This window comes from Pan paniscus, chromosome 16, assembly GCF_029289425.2.
Source record: "Pan paniscus chromosome 16, NHGRI_mPanPan1-v2.0_pri, whole genome shotgun sequence".
In the NCBI taxonomy this organism is placed as follows: Eukaryota; Metazoa; Chordata; class Mammalia; order Primates; family Hominidae; genus Pan; species Pan paniscus.
The window spans coordinates 41,337,629-41,356,512 of NC_073265.2; the positions used below are offsets into that span (position 1 = coordinate 41,337,629).

At 47.7% G+C, this 18,884-nt stretch overlaps 1 protein-coding gene across 3 annotated transcripts; it reads right to left on the minus strand.

Moving 5' to 3' along the window:
- Window positions 1-7,182: 7,182 nt before the first annotated feature.
- BCL2L10 (BCL2 like 10) lies at window positions 7,183-18,822 on the minus strand. Of its 3 annotated transcripts, XM_055098854.2 has the most exons (3): window positions 10,192-18,822; window positions 9,175-9,317; window positions 7,192-7,894 (listed from the first exon to the last, which is right to left on the minus strand). In XM_055098854.2, exons 1-3 carry the CDS (start codon window positions 10,678-10,680, stop codon window positions 7,807-7,809), a joined length of 720 nt encoding a protein of 239 aa, XP_054954829.1. In that variant the 5' UTR covers window positions 10,681-18,822; the 3' UTR covers window positions 7,192-7,806. The 3 variants fall into 3 exon arrangements, with proteins under 3 accessions (XP_003827893.1, XP_054954829.1, XP_014197001.1); XM_003827845.6 differs by lacking the exon at window positions 9,175-9,317 and having other exon boundaries at window positions 7,183-7,894; XM_014341515.4 differs by lacking the exon at window positions 9,175-9,317 and having other exon boundaries at window positions 7,192-7,895; window positions 10,123-18,822.
- Between the last annotated feature and the right edge of the window lie 62 nt (window positions 18,823-18,884).

Sequence of the window (18,884 nt, forward strand, 5' to 3'; positions counted from 1 at the left end):
TGGCGGCCAAGCTGATGGACTTGCCCTCCTCTTCCTCATCTTAAGGATGGCGTGGTGGATAATTAGCACTCAGCCCCTGCTCTCTCAGTTCCTCTTTTCTCCTCAGACCTCTAATGCCTGGCTCTCAGATGAGAACTTTGCTTCTTATTTCACAGAGAAAATGAAAACCATCTGAACAGAACGTCCACACCCTCTCTCTTCTACATCTCCTAATACCTTGCATCTGTATCCATATGCAGTTATCCCTCTGTATTTGCAGGGGATGGGTTCCAGGACCCCCCAGAATACCCCAGCCAGACATACTCAAGTTCCACAGTGGGCCCTACAGAAACCAGTGTAGACGAAAGATCAGCCTTTCAGGTTTTACATCCCTCGAATACCATATTTTCCATCAGCAATTGGTTGAAAAAATCTGCCTGTAAGTGGATCCATGCAATTCAAACCTGTGTTGCTCAAGGGTCAACTGCACTTGGCCTCTGTCGTCTTATTGTGGATGAACCTTCAAGGCTCCTCCTCCTCACAGCACTAGATCTCCTCTCCTCTCCTGCCTGCATCATCAAATGCTCCATCTCTTGCATCAGTTCCATCTGCATTCATGCATGCTATTAATTCTCCCTGAAAACAAAACAAAACAAAACAAAAAACCCTCTTGGCTGGGTGCAGTGTCTTACGTCTGTAATCCCAGCACTTTAGGAGGCCAAGGCAGGTGGATCACTTGAGCCCAGGAGTTTGAGGCCAGCCTGGGCAACAAAATGAGACCCTTGTCTCTACAAAAAAATACAAAAATTAGCTGGGCATGGTGGTGGGAGCCTGTAATCCCAGCTACTCGGGATGCTGAGGCACGAGAATCCCTTGAGCCTGGGAGGCGGAGGTTGCAGTGAGCTGAGATCGCGCCACTGCACTCCAGCCTGGGCAATAGAATGAGACCCTGTCTCAAAAAACAAACAAACAAAAAACTGCATAATGAGTACATGTAGGTTCATTTTATTTTTCTCTCTATTCTTTTGAATGTTGGAAAATGTACATGAAAAAAGGTTTTAAAAATCATCTCAATTTTACTTCCTCTCCAGTGATTACATTCTTTCTTTCCTTTTATAATAATGATCCTTGAAATCGTTTCTCTACATGCTGACTCTGATTTTTCTCCTCCCATACTCTCTTGAACCCACTTCATTCAGGCTTTCCCCCGCTACCATTCCAGCAAAATTGCTTTTCTTAAGATCATGAATGACCTCCACATTGTTAAATCCAGTGGTTATTTCTCAGTCCTTATCTTACATGACCCTCAACTAAACTGGATAGTTATCATTCCTTCCGCCCTAAACACTTTCTTCACCTCACTCCCAGGACTGCAGCCTGGCAGGGAACTTGTAGTTGTCAACAGTATTAATGTTATTCTTACCTCCTTAACTCCATCAATTAAATAATTAATTCTGAAACCCAGACTGTAGATTTGATTCCCATCCTGGTGTTAGTTTTGTACAAAGAAAGGATGTGTTCCCAGGCAGAATGCAAATGTTGGCAGTGGGTCACAGGAGTGAGGCCGAGTCATAACCATTAGTAAGACAGCTCAGAAATCAGGGCCAGCTCATGACAGGTCTGCATGATCAGTAGGAAAGGATGTTCCTGTGACCATCTGAACAGGGGCCCACAGCAGCCCCAAGAGAGCTACTTGCTTAGAAGCTGAAACGGGAGTATATGTTTTGTTTTTTTTTTTTGAGACAGAGTCTCACTCTGTTGCCCAGGCTGCAGTGCTGTAGTGTGCTCACGGCTCACTGCAGCCTCAACCTCCTCGGGCTCAAGTGATCCTTCAAGTACAGCCCCCTGAGTAGCTGGGACTGCAGGTATGTGCCACCACACCCAGCTGAATTCTTTTTTTTTTTTTTTTTTTGAGACAGGATCTCCTCTGTCACCCAGGCTGGAGGGCGGTGGCACGATCTCAGCTCAGTGCAGCCTCAACTTCCTGAGCTCTAGCAATCCTCCCACCTCAGCCTCCCAAGTAGCTGGGACCACAGTCATGCACCACCGTGCCCAGCTAATTTTTGAATTTTTGTAAAGATAGGGTTTTACCATGTTGCCCAGGCTGGTCTCAAATTCCTGAGCACAAGTGATCCATCTTGCTCGGCCTCCCAAAGTGCTAGGATTATAGGCATGAACCACCACGCCTGGCCACCCAGCTAATTTTTCTTTTTCTTTTTTCTTTTTTTTTTTTTTTGGTAGAGATGCGGTTTCACTATGTTGCCCAGGGTGGTCTCAATCAAACCCCTGGGGCTCAAATGATCCTCCTGCCTCGGCCTCCCAAAGTGCTAGGATTACAGGCATAAGCCACCTCACCCAGCCTGGGAGTGTATAATCAGTACTGGTGCTCAGATTCCTTCCATAGGTCCTTTCCTCCCTCCCAAACCAGACACTGCTAGGCACTGGGTATACAAATGCTGTAAGTAGGACACAGTCCTGCCCTCAAGTACATTATGGTTCACACGGGGTGAGACAAGTCAAGAGCCACAGTCTGAGCCATGAATGAGCACACAGTACAGGATGTTGTGCAGGACAGGGTCCTCCCAAGGGGACTTCTAGAAGAGAAGACTTGAATAGCAAGCAGGATTCAGCTGCAAAACTAATGCAGTAGGTAGAAGGGCAGATGAAAGCAGGGAAGAGACGGAATCTTGCTCTGTCACCCAGGCTGGAGTGCAGTTGTGCAATCTTGGCTCACTGCAACCTCCACCTCCCAGCCTGGAGGCGGAGAAGGCACAGCGTGTGGTGGGGTGGTTTGTGCATAGCAGGATGTAAAACCAGAAATTTGAATAAGGGTGAGAGTTGAGGGGAGGAAACTTAGAGGATGGGTCAATAGGGGCAGCAAACCACCATGCACACGTATACCTATGTAACAAGCCTGCACAGTCTGCACATGTATCCCTTTTTTTTTTTTTAGAATAAAGAAAAAACAGTTGAATAAAATGCTGATCACATAGGCCCTTGTGAATTAATTTCATCAATTTGAACTATATCTGAAAATTCGGGGTCACCATTACAGGACTTAAAATTGGGAAGCTTGAGCCGGGCACGGTGGCTCACACCTGTACTCCCAGCACTTTGGGAGGCCAAGGTGGGTGGATCACCTGAGGTCAGGAGTTTGAGACCAGCCTGGCCAACATGGTGAAACCCTGTTTCTGCTAAAAATACAAAAAGTGAGCCAGGCGTGGGGATGCACACCTGTAATCCCAGCTACTCGGGAGGCTGAGGTGAGAGAATCACTTGAACCTGAGAGGTGGAGGTTGCAGTGAGCTGAGATCGCGCCACTGCACGCCAGCTTGGGAGACAGAGCGAGACTCCATTTCAATAAATAAATAAATAAAAATTTTAAAAAAGCATGCATGCATAAAGCAATTGGGAATGTTATGAACTAAGGATTAATGTGATTTTGTGCACCTGTGGGCCATTAACGATAACGAAGGTCATTACTAAGATCATTAGTAACTATTTGAACACCGAGGATACTAGAGGGAGAATGGAAGACATTTTGATTAACAAAGAAAAAGAATATGTCCTGGGAATGATCAGGTGCTTGTGGGGAAAAACAGCAGGGAGATGAGGGAGGCAGGTCCAGAAGGACTCCAAAGTTATAGGGAAAGTATAACTGGAAAAAAACAATGAGTGAAGCAAACAGCATTTACCTGGAAGTGCTAGAAGCCAGGAATGCAGGAAAAACTTGAGAGAAAATAAGTTTTCAAAGTAGACAAATGGTCATGTATCAGGCCAAAAGTCTCCAAGACTTCACGACTGCCACCCCTTGAGAATTGCTATTGAAGTGGACAGACCTGTGATTCCCAGGCTGATGGGTAATGGTATCTCAGGGTTTAAGAATCTGTATCTTGAGAGAATTGAAATTGTCCTAGCAATCAGCATTGCATCATACTCATCATCCTTCCTCTTATGAGCCAAGCATATTTAGCTTGTGGAACAAGCATCCACATGCCAGAAAACAATGACGTGATTATCACGTCAGAAAAATAACTCCCTCTTGCAGCCATTCTAGTCAAAACCATTCCCTGACCCTGGCAGGCCTCACCACTGTGCCATCAGCTCAGCACACCGTTAGGAGATGGGTTCTTGCTGCAGGATAAACCCACGTATGTCTAGAGGGAGTCTAGGTTGAACTGTGGTCTGGGCCAGGCTTCCATGTCTTCTTCCTCTTCAAATGCTAAAGTAAAAAAGAATGCCAGAAGAAAAGGTGACCATCAATAGACCAGCAACTGAGGGAATTCCTGGTAGATAGAGAACGTTATCACTACCCTTCATGAACCTATGCAATTATCTAAGAAAAAGAAAGTTTGTGTTGAAAAAGAAACAGAACTAATGGTAGTTCAAAATAGCCAGTTTAGAATCTACATTAAGTTTCTTTTTATGGCATCCATAACCGAATAATAAATGTAATAGGAAAAAATTGATAATCGGATTTGGGACTGAATTGAGTTTCACTTTCAACAACAAAGCAGAAAAGGAAATCTGAGTCCCAAGTAGCTTTAGGCACAGCCAAATTGTGAGATTTAAGTAATGTCACCAGAACTGTTTCTCCACACCCCATCCCGCCTCCGAATTTTAGACTCTCTCCTGTGCGGTGTTCTCCCCCAGGCAGGTTCCCTCCATACTCCAGTGGAAAAGAAGTGTCACCCGATAGTGTTTACAGGAACTCTAACATCAACTCCTGCCAGCTTTGCTTAGGGGTCGGCTCTCTAGGCCAGATCTGGGTCATAGTCCCTATCTTGGGTGGAATGAAGTGAGTCAACCCCACCAGAGCCACATGGTCTAAGAACAGAGGATGGGTAGGTTCCCACAGGAAAACTGAGCTGTCATCACAAGAGGACATGGCTTTGGGGAAGACAGACATCCTCTACAGAGTCCATTCCCAATAACGACAGAAGCCAAAGAGCTGGAAAACATCTAAATAGAACCTATACAGAGAAAACCGTAAGAGACCTGAATAAATGGAGCAAGAGTTTATGTTCTTAGAAGGGTAGGCAATATTAGGCCAGGTGTGGTGGCTCATGCCTGTAATTCCAGCACTTTGGGAGGCCAAGGCAGGTGGATCGCTTGAGCTCAGGAGCTCAAGACCAGCCTGGGCAACATGGTGAAACTCCGTCTCAAAAAACAAAACACAACAACACAACAAAAATAGGGAAGACAATACTGTAAAGATACTATATATTTCCAAATTGATCCACTTTCATTCTGTCACCTAGTCTGGAGTGCCATGGTGTGATCTCGGCTCACTGCAACCTCAACCTCCTGGGCTCAAACAATTCTCCCGCCTTAGCCTCCTCAGTAGCTGGGACTACAGGCGTGCACCATGCCTGGCTAATTTTTGGGTTTTTGTTCCTCCTTTATTCTGTTTTTTTCTTCAGACCAGACTGGCTAGTTTAAAATTTTTTTTTCTAAAGACAGTTTCACTGTGTTGCCCAGTCTGGTCTCAAACTCCTGGGCTCAAGTGATCCCACTGCCTTGGACTCCGAAAGTGCTAGGATTATAGGTGTGAACCACCACACATGGCCTGAATGGATTCTTTGAGACGGAATCTTGCTCTGTCGCCCAGGCTGGGGTGCAGTGGTGCAATCTTGGCTCACTGCAACCTCCACCTCCCAGGTTCAAGCAATCCTCCTTCCTCAGCCTCTGGAGTAGCTGGGATCACAGGCGCATGCCATCACGCCTGGCTAATTTTTGTATTTTTAGTAGAGATGGGGTTCTGCCATTTTGGCCAGGCTGGTCTTGAACTCTTGACCTCAAGTGATCCGCCTGCCTCAGCCCCTCACAGTGCTGGGATTCCAGGCCACTGAGCTGGGCCCCTGAAGGGATTTTTTATAAGCTGATTTTTTAAAAATTCACCTTACACTACTAAAAGAGCCAAGGATTTTTCTGAAGAAGAGGGGAAGGGATTAGACTTATCCCATCAGATATTCAAATGTACTGGGAACACATAGCAGTTGAGACAGTGCTATTAGTAGATGAAAAGATAATAGAACAGAATACAGCATGTATTCAAATCAGCAGGGGAAAAAAGGACTGTCAATGAATAATGCTGAAATATCTACCCCAGCTCTTCAAGAAATGAGCCCTACTTCATATTACACTAAAATAAATTTAGAATGGATTCATGACAAAGGACATAGTATACTTTTTATACTCTTGGAATAAGGAGCTTCCTCAAGAAGGCCCCAAACCCTGAAGCCATAAAGGCAAACATTTAGAACGATCTAGCCAGGCACGGTGGCTCACACCTGTAATTCCAGCTCTTTGGGAAGCTGAGGGGGTCAGATCACTTGAGGTCAGGAGTTTGAGACCAGCTTGGCCAACGTGGTGAAACCCCATCTCTACTAAAGATGCAAAAATTAGCTGGGCATGGCGGCCGGCATCTGTAATCCCAACTACTCGGGAGACTGAGGCACAAGAATCACTTGAACCCGGCAGGTAGAGGTTGCGGTGAGCTGAGATCTTGCCACTGCACTCCAGCCTGGGCAACAGAGCAAGTTAAAAAAAAAAAAAAAAATCCAACACTGCCAAGAGTGAAGAACTAAGCACTCTTATGCCCTGATGTAAGTTTGGACTGGTCGAGCCTATTTTGAGTAATAACTTGGGAGTAGCCAAATTTTAATACACATCCATTGGGACTAAATTCTCTATATTCTCATTCTAGGATTCTTTTACCAATGTAATCATATGTGTGCAAGGCTATGCACAAAAAATTACATGCAATGTTTCTAGTAGCCCCCAAAGGAGAAACACCCTGAAATACACAGCGGTGGAAAGGTAATTAAATTAGCATATCCTGTGATAAGAATGCACTGCAACACTCCAAACAGTGAGGCAGAGCTGCATGTTCTGGAGAGAAAGACCTCATAAGATTAAGTCAAAAGAGCAGGTCCAGTTAAGTTTTATAAAATTCAAGTACAATAATGAGCGGGAAGGCCTGCAGGGAATCATGCTGTCAACCACCTTGCAGGTGGGTGACAGTTTGCAGAATGGAAGTGGGAGAGGAAGGAAGGACTTTGAGCTTGTGCGTTAAGTGTTGGGGAAAAAAAACGTCAAGCACCGTTACATGTATATTTAAGGAGACAATAAAAACAAATTGTCATCAATTCTACTTACTCCTAAGAATGAACGCTTATTGAATTAGGAAAGACAACTAAGTTTTTTTTAAAGGTACAAATTTATTAAAACTTTGCAGTTAACAATTTATTGAAGAAATTAGTATGTTAACTATAAAAAAATAGAAGTCCCAGGAATTAGATTTCAAAGGATTTGGTTTCAAAGAATTCCTTATAATTGATTTTAACATTACATTCTTTGTTAAACTGAGACTTTTTCTACTTTGGGGATTATTTTGCCCCAGCTGTGGCCATGTTTAAAATTAGTCAGCAGCACATGAAGTTGTGGAAAGATGAGAGGTTCGCACTCTTATCCAAGTTTTAGCAAATAGCACTGTATTTCCCATTTAATGGAATGCAGTTTCTTCTGCGGTTCTTTGGCATAAAGAGGCTCTAGACTCCCCATTTCTTTCACTCAAGGAAGAGCCATTTGCATTCTTGTCCTCACACCTGAGTACTTGTCACAAGTTAAAACACTGGCCAAATCACCACCTCAGGACTCCTTGTATGCATTCAGGTAAAAACGTCTGGGGTGGGGGAAGGTGCTTTCCCTCAGTTCTTGTTCTCACACATCTGTCATTTACTTGGTCACAGTTGGGCAGGTAGAAGCGGGTTAAAAGTTTTAAAACTCATAATAATCGTGTCCAGAGATAAATGAAGGCTGTTGTTAACAAGCATGACAGAAAAGCCTGGACCAGCTGTTTTCTCCAAAAAGCCAGCGGAAAGGGGGTCCTGAAGAAGTGACAAAAGCCATCCTACAGGGGGGAGAGAGAAAAGTTAGATTGCCTCATGATGCTGAGAACCTCACTCAAAACACGCAGGAACTTCCAGATTAAACAGCAAAGTAAAGTTTGGATTTAAAAAGTAAAAGGAAAGGAAATTCTGACCAATATACATCCAGTAACGAGGAGCCCCTGAGGAGTGAGGATTGGTAAGTCTAACGGAGTGAACAGAAGCAAGCATTTAACTTTGTCACTTGGTGCAGGAACACTCATATCTTGACTCAAAACCAAGAGGAAGGTAGCTTATTATGCTCTTTTCTGAGCCAAGAAGAGATGCCCTTTGGGAAACTGTCAAGTCACTAGATTGAAAAGTTATCACCTGACACTACAGCAAGCACCAACCCCATTTAGGAAGGGAATTGAACTCCAGGCTGTGGCATTTTAACTGCAATGGGCAGAGACAAGGGTGAACTATGTTTACCCAATTTGAGAATTTCAGCTTTTTTTTTTTGAGACACAGTTTCGCTCTTGGTGCCCAGGCTGGAGTGCAATGGCAAGATCTCAACCCACTGCAATCTCCACCTCCTGGGTTCAAGCGATTCTCCTGGCTCAGCCTCCCTAGTAGCTGGGATTACATGCACCTGCCACCGTGCTTGGCTAATTTTGTATTTTCAGTAGAGAGGGGGTTTCACCATGTTGGTCAGGCTAGTCTTGAACTCCTGGCCTCAGGTGATCCACCTGCCTTGGCCTCCCAAAGTGCTGGGATTACAGGTGCGAGCCACTGCACCCAGCCAAGAATTTCAGCTCCTTGGTGTTAAGAGATTATTCTTTCATCAACAGTGATTAGCCAAAAACAAAAAGAAAAAGGCTTCAACGGCCCCTTTCCAATTCTAATCTCTTCTTCAGGTACAGACAGCCCGGAGGGGCCAGACGCCGTATTGAGACAGGGCTCAGGTGAGGCTCTTAGGCACGCAGCTGAAGGGAGTTCACCGGCCCAGAGGGTTGAAGACCAACACTAACATTATGAACAAGGCAGGAGTTCCTGCTAACACACCTCCCACTCCCTTTCCCTTCTCAGATAGAACCCAACTTGTCACTATAGAAAGTCTAAATGGGGGCCAGGTGAGGTGGCTCACGTCTGTAATCCCAGCACTTTGGGAGGCTGAGGCAGACAGATCACGAGGTCAAGAGATCGAGATCTTGGCCAACATGGTGAAAGCCCATCTCTGCTGAAAACACACACACACACACAAACAAACACACACACACACACACACACACACACACACACACACACACACACACACACACACTTAGCCAGGCTTGGTGGGGCGTGCCTGTAGTCCCAGCTACTCCGGAGACTGAGACAGGAGAATCCTTGAACCCGGGAGGCAGAGGTTGCAGTGAGCTGGGATCCACCACTGCACTCCAGCCTGGCCACAGAGCGAGACTCCGCCTCAAAGAAAAAAAGAAAAAGGTCTAAATGGAAACTGCCCCCAGGAGGCTACATTTCGGATCAAAAAACTTGCTGGTTTTAATAGTTTGGCTATAGGTATCCGATAACATGGGCCACTTCAGTCATTGAATCAACGCCAGTAAGGTGGTGGGGAAAGAAATGGGGTCTAGCTCAGAGCCCCAGAGGCATGCGGCGGGCTCATCACCAGGTGGCTTTCCTTGATCATCAGCTGCAGGGCAAGGGCCTGTCCCTCTAACCTTGACCACAGAGATGAAGGCTTGCAGCTGAAAGCCAGGGGCCTAGAACGTTCTCACCGAGGACTGGGTGCAGAGGACTAGAAGTTAAGGAACCTTGGGTCAGCGCCACCACTGGGCGACCACCACACTCCACAACCTCTCTGGCCAGGCTGAGAGGCGTAGGGGGTTGTGATCAATGGGTCTGAGTCTCTCCAAAGGCACATTTAATAGGCGAAGGAGAAAAACACCCCACCTGGCCGGGGCCCCGCCATTGCTGACTTCATTGGTTGGGGATTTCTATAGGAGCAAAACGTTCAGACCTAACGTGGGTGCCCCCCTAAAAGTCCCCGACGGCTAAGGCCAGGGCAAGCTCCAAGTGAGCAGACCTAAGCCTGCGCAGCTGCTTCGGAACGGTTCATAGCCGTGTAACAAGGCCGATTTCTGCCGGCCTTTCTGCCAGGGGAGGAGAAACCCCAGACTTCACAGCGAACGTTCCAGGCCCGCTGAAACGAGCCTTTCTGCTTTCACGAAACCTCGTTCCGGGGGCCTGGCGCGGTGGGTTCCTCATCGTGCCAGCCTCGTGGGCGCTTCCCGGCTGCCCGTCCCGCCCCGTGTCCCGGTGTCCGCCGCGTGCTCACCCAGCCGCCCTGAGCCTGCAGCCAGGCGCGGTGCTGCCCCACGAGCCGCGAGCTCAGCAAGGCCACCAGGCGCTGGCAGTCCCGGGCGACGTCGCCCTCCTGCTCCTTTAGCCGCGGCTGGAAGCCCCACTTCTTCCACCGGGTGGTCACCAGCGGCCCTCTCTCCAGCAGCGTCCCTGCGAAGGTCACGAGCGTCACCACTCTGCCCCAGGTGGGGCCGGGGCTGTCGGAGAGCACGGAATCCGCCATCAGCGCCACCAGCTCGAAGCGGTTCCCGGGGTAGCCGAGGTAGGCGGAGAAGAAGGACCGGTGGATCTGCCGTAACCTGGCGGCCGCGGAGCGCAGCACGGCGGCCTCGGGCGTGGACGGCGTCGGCTCGGGGGTGCCGGGTTCCCGGGCGCAGTACCCCAGGTAGTCGGCCAGCAACCGCTCGGTGCGCTCCCGCAGCGGGTCGGCCATGGTGGTGCGCTCACGCCACTGGTCAACCATGGTCCGGCCTCTGCTGGGGGGCCGGGCCTTCGCTGGTTTTCTTGGCCCGGCCGCGCCTCCCCCAGGGTAGGGCTGCCGTGCCCCGCCCCGGCCCCCGGCCCCCGGCCCCCGGCCCCCGGTATATTGTTTTTCAGGATTGAGAGAAGAGCCTTTGATGGGAATCCCACCTGCACCTGTTCCAGTCCCCAAGGCAAGGCCTGGTGGTGCGCACGTGTTCGTGTAGCAATCAGATGCACTGTGAGACTGGGTTATTTAGCTCCAGTGGCGCGATCTCGGTTCACTGCAAGCTCCGCCTCCCAGGTTCACACCGTTCTCCTGCCTCAGCCTCCCGAGTAGCTGGGACTACAGGCGCCCGCCACCATACCTGGCTAATTTTTTTGGATTGTTTAGTGGAAACGGGGTTTCACCGTGTTAGCCAGGATGGTCTCGATCTCCTGACCTCGTGATCCGCCCGCCTCTGCCTCCCGAAGTGCTGGGATTATAGGCGTGAGCCACCGCGCCCGGCCATCTAATATTTATATTAAACTTTCTCAGTTCATATTACTCCGTGGCTTCTTTCTCCTGATTGGATCCAGACTGATGCAGAATGGATACTAGCAGTGATATTTCTGGGGGTTCGGGGGTCTGGAGCATGTTGAAATAGCCCTCCCAGGGTGAAAGATGAGTTGCTGCATCTTGCATCACTACAAAAGAGGCACGGCACTTGGCAGCTGTCTTAGTCTGTCCAGGCTGCTATAGCAGAATGCCATAGACTGGGTGGCTTATAAATAAAGGCATTTATTTCTCACAGTTTTGTTGGCTAAAAAGTCCAAGGTTGAGGCCCTGGCAGGTTCTGTGTCTTGTAAGGACCTGCTTCCTGGTTCATAGATAGCAGGCTTCTTGCTGTGTCCTCACATTGCAGTAGGTGTGAAGTAGCTTTCCGGGGTCTCTTTTATAAGGACAATAATCTCATTCATGAGGGCTCCACCTTTGTGATCTAATACCTCCCAAAGGCCTCATCTCTGAATACCATCACACTGGGGGTTAGGATTTCAACATATGAATTTTGGGGGGACACACCTGGAACAGTAAGCCATTTTGGACTTTGAAGGCAACATATACTGTGTTTGTGCTATTTCAACCCAATTGACAGGCTGGTGGATTGAGGAGCAGAATAAGAGAAGACTCTGCAGAAGGTTCGGGCTGCAGTAAAGCTGCCCGACCACTTGGGTCCTGTGATCCAACAGATCCAGTGGGACTTTGTCCAACAGGGATGCTGTATGGAGCCTCTGGCAAGCACTAACAGGAGAGAGTACAGACCTCTAGAATTCTAAAGTAAATCTAGAACCTCTTCTGAAGATAACTACTCTCCTTCTGAGAAGCAGGTTCTGCCTTGCTACTAGGCCTTGATAGAGGCAGAATGCCTGACCATGAAGCTTGAGCTCCCATCATGAACTGGATGTCATCTGACCTACGTAGCCATAAAATTGAACGTATACAGCAGCCACCTATCATCAAATGGAAATGGCGTATTAGAAACAGCCCAGGCAGGTTCAGAAGGTATAAGTAAATTGTATGAGCAGGCGGCTCAGACTCTTCCAACATCAACTCCTGTTGCTTTGCCTCCTCTCCCTCATTCTACACCTATGGCTTCTTGGGATGCTGCCTATGTCCAGTTGACTGAGGGAGAAAAACCTCCAGCCTGGATTACAGATGGGTCTATATGATGTGCTGGTACCACATGGAAGAGAACAGCTGCAGCATTCACTCACACTCACTCAGGGGTGACTGTGAAGGGCAGTGGTGAAGGAGAATCCTTCCAGTGAGCAGAAATTCAAGGCTGTCCACTATGTCTGGAGTGAGAGATGGCCAGAATACAGACCTAAATTGATTCATGGACAGTCGCTGATGGTTTAGCTGGATGGTCAGGGCCTTAAAAAGAACAGGACTGGAAGATTGGTGACAAGAAAATCTTGGAAAGAGGTATGTGGCTGAATCCCTCCGAATGGGCAGACTGAAGATATTTGCATCTCACCTGAATGCCCACCAAAGGGCATCCACTGCAGAGAAGACCCTGAATCAGATGGACAGAATTACATGCTCTGTGGCTGTCAGCCAGCCTCTCTATGCAGCTGCTGTGGTGTCTGCTCAACGGGCCGATGAACAAAGAGCTCTTGGCAGCAGGGACAGAGGATATGTATGAGTCCAACAACATGGAATTCTCCCTCCAAAGGCTGAGCTGGCTGGTGCTTCTGCTGAGTGCCTAATCTGCCAAAGCAAATGATTTGTTACAGTGAACTAAATAAATGTTGTTAGAACATAAATTTCTGTACATCAAATTCCCATTTGAACTGGTTTTGACATCTTACTGGTTTCCTTATTAATCAGTGAGTTAAAAGCTTGGATACATGTTCATGTTTTATTTGCAAGACAGTCATGATTTTACCTTTTTGTACATTAAACTTTAGCAGCAAGAACATTGTTTTTTCTTAGATTTGCAGTAGCTTTGGGGTAAATGATAAATCCTCTGGAACTGCCATTGGCAACTCAACAATGATGAAAAGAACTAAACAACAAATGAATAAATTAACCTCAACATAGAATTTCCAGTCCACACAATATGAGGCAGTTTGTAATAAGACTCGGTGAAAATCCTGTCTCTGCAACTTGGAAGCTGTGCAGCTATGGGCAAGTTATTCAACTCTCCTAACCTCAATCTCCCCATCTAAAAATGGGGCATCACGGGGCTGTCACAAGGATTACATGAATCGGTATATACAAAGTGCTTAGCACAGTACCTGGCACATAGTAAATGGTTGTCATTCCACAGAAACTTTTATTTGTAAATGGTAAATCCTCTGGCAACGGTGACTATGCTCACTTGCCCCATTATCAGCCAAAACCAAAATGTGACAATATTGGTCTTACCTATGTGGTTTCTGTTTTATTGAGAATAGCTAGTGACTGCTTATTATTTTTTCCACGTTTTAAGTAACAGCTTTATTGAGATGTAATTCATATACCAAAAAATTAACCCTCTTACAGTCCAGTGGTTTTTAGTCTATTCACAGAATTGTGCAATCACCACCACTATCTAATTCAGTTCCCCCCGGAGAAACTCAGTGCCCACTAACCGTCACTCCTCACCCTAGCCCTAAGTGACCACTAATCTGCTTTTCGTCTTTATGAGTTTGCTTATTAGGACCTTTCATATACATGGAATCCTACAACATGTGGCTCTTTGTCTCTGGTTTCTTTCCCCTGGCACAATATTTTCAAGGTTCATCCATGTTGCAGCATGTGTCCACGCTTTCTTTCTTTGTATTCCATTCTGTGGATGCACCATATTTTGTTCATCCATTCATCCACTGTGGAACATTGGGGCTGTTTCAGCTTTGGGCTATTATGAGTAATGCTGCTATGAACATTTGCATTCAAATTTCTGTGTGGACATATGTTTTAATTTCCCTTGGGGAGGCTGCCAATTACCGTGGAAAACACACAGGTTGGAAACAGTGACCTCTGCTTCATGGTTCCTGGTTTCTGACAAAGTTAATCTCTCACCATTGGTGTGCTGCTTAGATAACCTTGGGTTCAAAGACAGACATTTCCTGTTGTCACAGTCTTTACATAAACGCTCATACCATACTTACGATTAGTTGTTTATATGGGTTAAATTAACCATGGAATCACTCCTGATCCCATCTCCTTACTAGAGGGTCTGCATCTTTTTTTCTGGTCCTATTTTTAAAAATAATGATCTTTAATTGACACATAATTGTACATATTTATGGGGTACAGTGTGTTATTTTGATACATGTATACAATGTGTAATGATCGGGGTAATTAGCATATTAATCCCTTAAATGTCTATCATTTATTTGTGTTGGGAATGTGAAAGTTGTTAGAATTCAAATAGAGTCACTAGTGTTTTAAAAAAACAAACCATGACAAATAGAGCTGGGGAGGCCATGAAGAGGGGATTCTCATGCTTGTATGCCTAATACCAAAAATGATCACAAAAGATTCTGCAAAAATTACAACCTTGCACATAGGCTGCTGCAACCTCACACAAAAATTCCTTCTGCAAAGACATCTGCCTAGCAACTGCCTGTCCAACCTCGGACTGGTGTGACCTTTGTTATTGATATTTGTAGCCAAGGATAATTATTTCAAAACCATTATGTAATCCCCCTCATTTTTTCCTTTAAAAACCTTTTTTTTCTTTTTTTTTTTCTTTGTTTTTTTGAGTCAGAGTCTCGCTCTGTCGCCCAGGCTGGAGTGCAGTGGTGCCATCTCGGCTCACTGCAAGCTCTACCTCCTGGGTTCATGCCATTCTCCTGCCCCAGCCTCCCGAGCAGCTGGGACTACAGGCGCCTGCCACCACGCCCAGCTAATTTATATATATATATATATATTTTTAGTAGAGACAGGGTTTCACCGTGTTAGCCAGGATGGTCTCAATCTCCTGACTTCGTGATCCGCCCGCCTCGGCCTCCCAAAGTCCTGGGATTACAGGCATGAGCCACCGTGCCCAGCCACCTTTGTTTTTCTTTACCTCCTGGAATATGCACACAGTTTACTACAGCACACATATTCCTGTTGCAATGCCCTACTTTTGATTAAATATCTTTAGAGAGCCTGTCTTTGTTATTTAGGTTGACAGGAACATTCAAAATTCTCTCTTCTAGCTACTTGAAAATACACAGTAAATTATTGTTAGTGATAGTCACCCTACAGTGCCGCCAAACACTAGACTCCTATCTTGCTGCAAATTTGATTTCATTAACCAACTCCTCCCCACCCCCTGCTGCATCCTTTTTCTAATGACATGAACATATTCAGTCATTTCATTTCTTTCACTGGGGTTGGCCCTGTGGCAGCCCACGGGAGGCCAGAGTCCCCTGTGGAGACTGACCAACCCTGAAGGCCAGCCTGGCTCCAGCCAAGTCCTGTCTAGAAGCAAGAGTCTGTGGTATGTCTGGAAGAGTGACCCAATTCTCTCCGGTCACGGATGAGAGGGCAAGTGGTTTAGCATGGCAATCCTTACAAAGGATCCACAGAGACAAGATTCACTCGCGGCCTCCCCAGTGGGCCTCCGGCTCAGATTTCCTGGCCCACCTCAGGCCCACCCAGTCCAGATCTCAGGGCAGGGCCCTGAAGGCGCAGTGCAGGAACCTGCCATGGGTGGGACGATTCTTCTCAGCAGGCAAGTTTGGGAAATGAAGATCTACAAATCCCCACTCAATCAGCTCTTCCAGGCTTGGGAATGGCCTGGGCCTCAGCCCCAGTCTTCTACCCCACCCACTGTGCTTTCCCCAGGCTTCCAGGTGTCCTCTTTTGAAAGGATTTCCAGGTCACAGGCCTCAGCTGGTCCCTAGCCCTTCCGACTGCCTCTCTGGGACTTCCTCCACTGACCGGGGCTGTCCCAAAGCCTCCTCTGAAGGCTTTCCCTAGGGTGGCTCTCCTCAATCATCCTGTCACCTCTTTCTTTGCCAAGCTCTTCCAAGGCCCTTAGTGGCTTCTGGGAGGTCTCACACAGAGGGGCTGGAAAAGGGCTCATTAGCCCAGATCAGCTGTTCTCAAAGCAAGATCCAGGGCCCCTGAGGGTCCCTGAGACCCTTTCAGGGGGTCCTCAAGGTCAAAACTATTTTCATAATAATATTGACACTTTTTTCTTTTTGTATGGGTGATTTTTTTTATTTTCATCCTCTCAGGAATTTTCCAGAGACTACTGGCATGGGTGAAAGATCACCTTGATGGCTAATGGAACGTGTGCATCTGTATTCTTTTGTTTTATAACTTTTTCTCAGTCTTAATTTCTAATACAATAAATATGGATAGATACAATCCACAATGAGCAAGTTATTTGGGGTCCTCAATAACTTTAAGGGTGTAGGCTGGGCATGGTGGCTCACACCTGTAATCCCAGCACTTTGGGAGGCCAAGGCGGGAGGATCACCTGAGGTCAGGAGTTCGAGACTAGTGTGACCAACATGGAGAAACCTGGTCTCTACTAAAAATACAAAATTAGCCGGGCGTGGTGGTGCATGCCTTGTAATCCCAGCTACTCGGGAGGCTGAGGCAGGAGAATCGCTTGAACCCAGGAGGCGGAGGTTGAAGTGAGCCCGAGATCGCGCCACTGCACTCCAGCCTGGGCAACAAGAGCAAAACTCCATGTAAAAAAAAAAAAAAAAAAAAAAAAGTGTACAGAGATCCTAAGACCAAAAAGTTTGAGAACCACTAGCCCAGACGAAGCTCTAACTGATGAGAATTACCAATTTGCTATATGAGTGGGGGCTGCCTATGGATGGGGAGGAGATGGGGAGAAAAGAAAGAGCTGGGGGAAGGGGAATGGGGAGATGGGGAGAAAAGGAAGAGCTGGGGGAAGGGGAATGGGAAGGGAGGAGGAGGGAGGGAGAAAGAGCAGAAGGGGAAGGAAGGAGACCAGGAGAGAGGTGGAACAGGGAGAGAGAGGAAGAGGAGATGAGGAATGGGGGAAGATTGAGAAGGGTTAGAAAAAGGAGTCCGGATGAATGAGGAGAGGGGGAGGGGGCAGAGAAGAGGAAAGAGGAGATAGGAAGGAGAGAGGAGGCGATGGGAGGGAGGGAGGAGGTGATGAGAGGGAGGGAGGAGGGTGACGGGAGGAAGGGAGGAGGAGATGGGAGGGAGGAGGAGATGGGAGGGAGGAGGAGATGGGAGGGAGGAGGAGATGGGAGGGAGGAGGAGATGGGAGGGAGGAGGAGATGGGAGGGAGGAGGAGATGGGAGGGAGGAGGAGATGGGAGGGAGGAGGAGATGGGAGGGAGGGAGGAGGAGGAAATGGGAGGGAGGGAGGGGGAAATGGGAGAGAGGGAGGAGAGAGGAAGGAGGAGGGGAAGGGAAGAGAAAGAGGGAAGATAGGTGGAGGGAGAAGGGAGGGGGGCAAATAGGAAGGGGACTGAGGAGGACACAGGGAGAAGCTGGGAACTAACCCTTCCTGAAGATGTGCTAAAGGCTGAGGTAGGCACTTTACATATTTTAGTCCCATCCCATGTTACAAATGGGGAAACTGAGGCTGAGAAAAACTCAGATATTATCATATATTCTGTGACCGTGACAGAGGTGGGTGTGAACGAAGGCCAGCCCTCTTATGTCACCAAGGCATCCCTCTAACTCACAGAGGAGTCCCAGTATCGGTGGTGCCACCTTTCAGCCAGCTGGCCTGGCAACTACGAGAGCCCGGGACACAAAGGCCCTTACAACCCTGTGCTGTTTTAAACCACTTATAATCTAGAGAAGGGTGCAAAGGAGGTAGAAGGGCGGGAAGAGGGCAGTGGCAACGGGATGCCCACCTCTGGCTCGCCTGGGAGAAGAGGGACAGCTGCCAGGGCCCCACCGGTGAGAGGCTGACCGCGCATTCTAAAGCACTGGACTTGGCTTCATGTCACAGATATTTCCCATAAATACCCATCACCCACACCTTTCTGCCTGAACTTTCTTTTTCCTGGCCCAGGAGGGGGCTGCCCAAGGCTCTACACCCCTGGGGGCCCATCTGTTTGGCCCCTTCACCACAATTGGTTTGGTAGGTTTATCCCCAAGTCCTCTGGAAAAAAGAAAAGCTGATTATAAAATGCACTCAGCATTATTTTCAATCTGCAAAATACAATCTATCCCATGGAGCTTACCCCTGATTCTCCACACGCTGTCACATAGTCCAAATCAAGTATCTCATCAGCAAATCCCGACAGCACCCACTGCGAGAGCGCATGCTCACAGCGAAGGGGGCTTCCTGCCCATGCGGGGAGTGGAAGCATTCTCTGGAATACTTTCCCTGGGCCCTTAAAGTGGCTTTTTGGATTGGAAAGTCACAGTCTACTTTGCACATATCCTGAAGATGCTCTCCACCTCTCCAAACATGGAACCTGGAATGTGCTTCCCTGGGCCACCTTTCCTTCCTTTCTCGTGCCTTCCTGCACTTCTGGGAGCCGGAAGGCACAGTGCAGAGACAAAAAAAAAAAAAAAAAAAAAAAAAATGGCTGTGGGAGAGAGGGTTGGGGATGCCACCACAAGGAGGCCAGCTGCACCAGGGGCCACTGTGGGACATTCTGGAGCAGAGCTCAGGAATCCCATGGTGCTCTGACCCCTTCAGCACCTGGCAGGAGCTGGCCAGACACTGGGCCCATTTCCTGAGCCCCTGCCCAGACCGGAATCTACTGGGACTAAAAAGCACTCTTTCTGGGATCC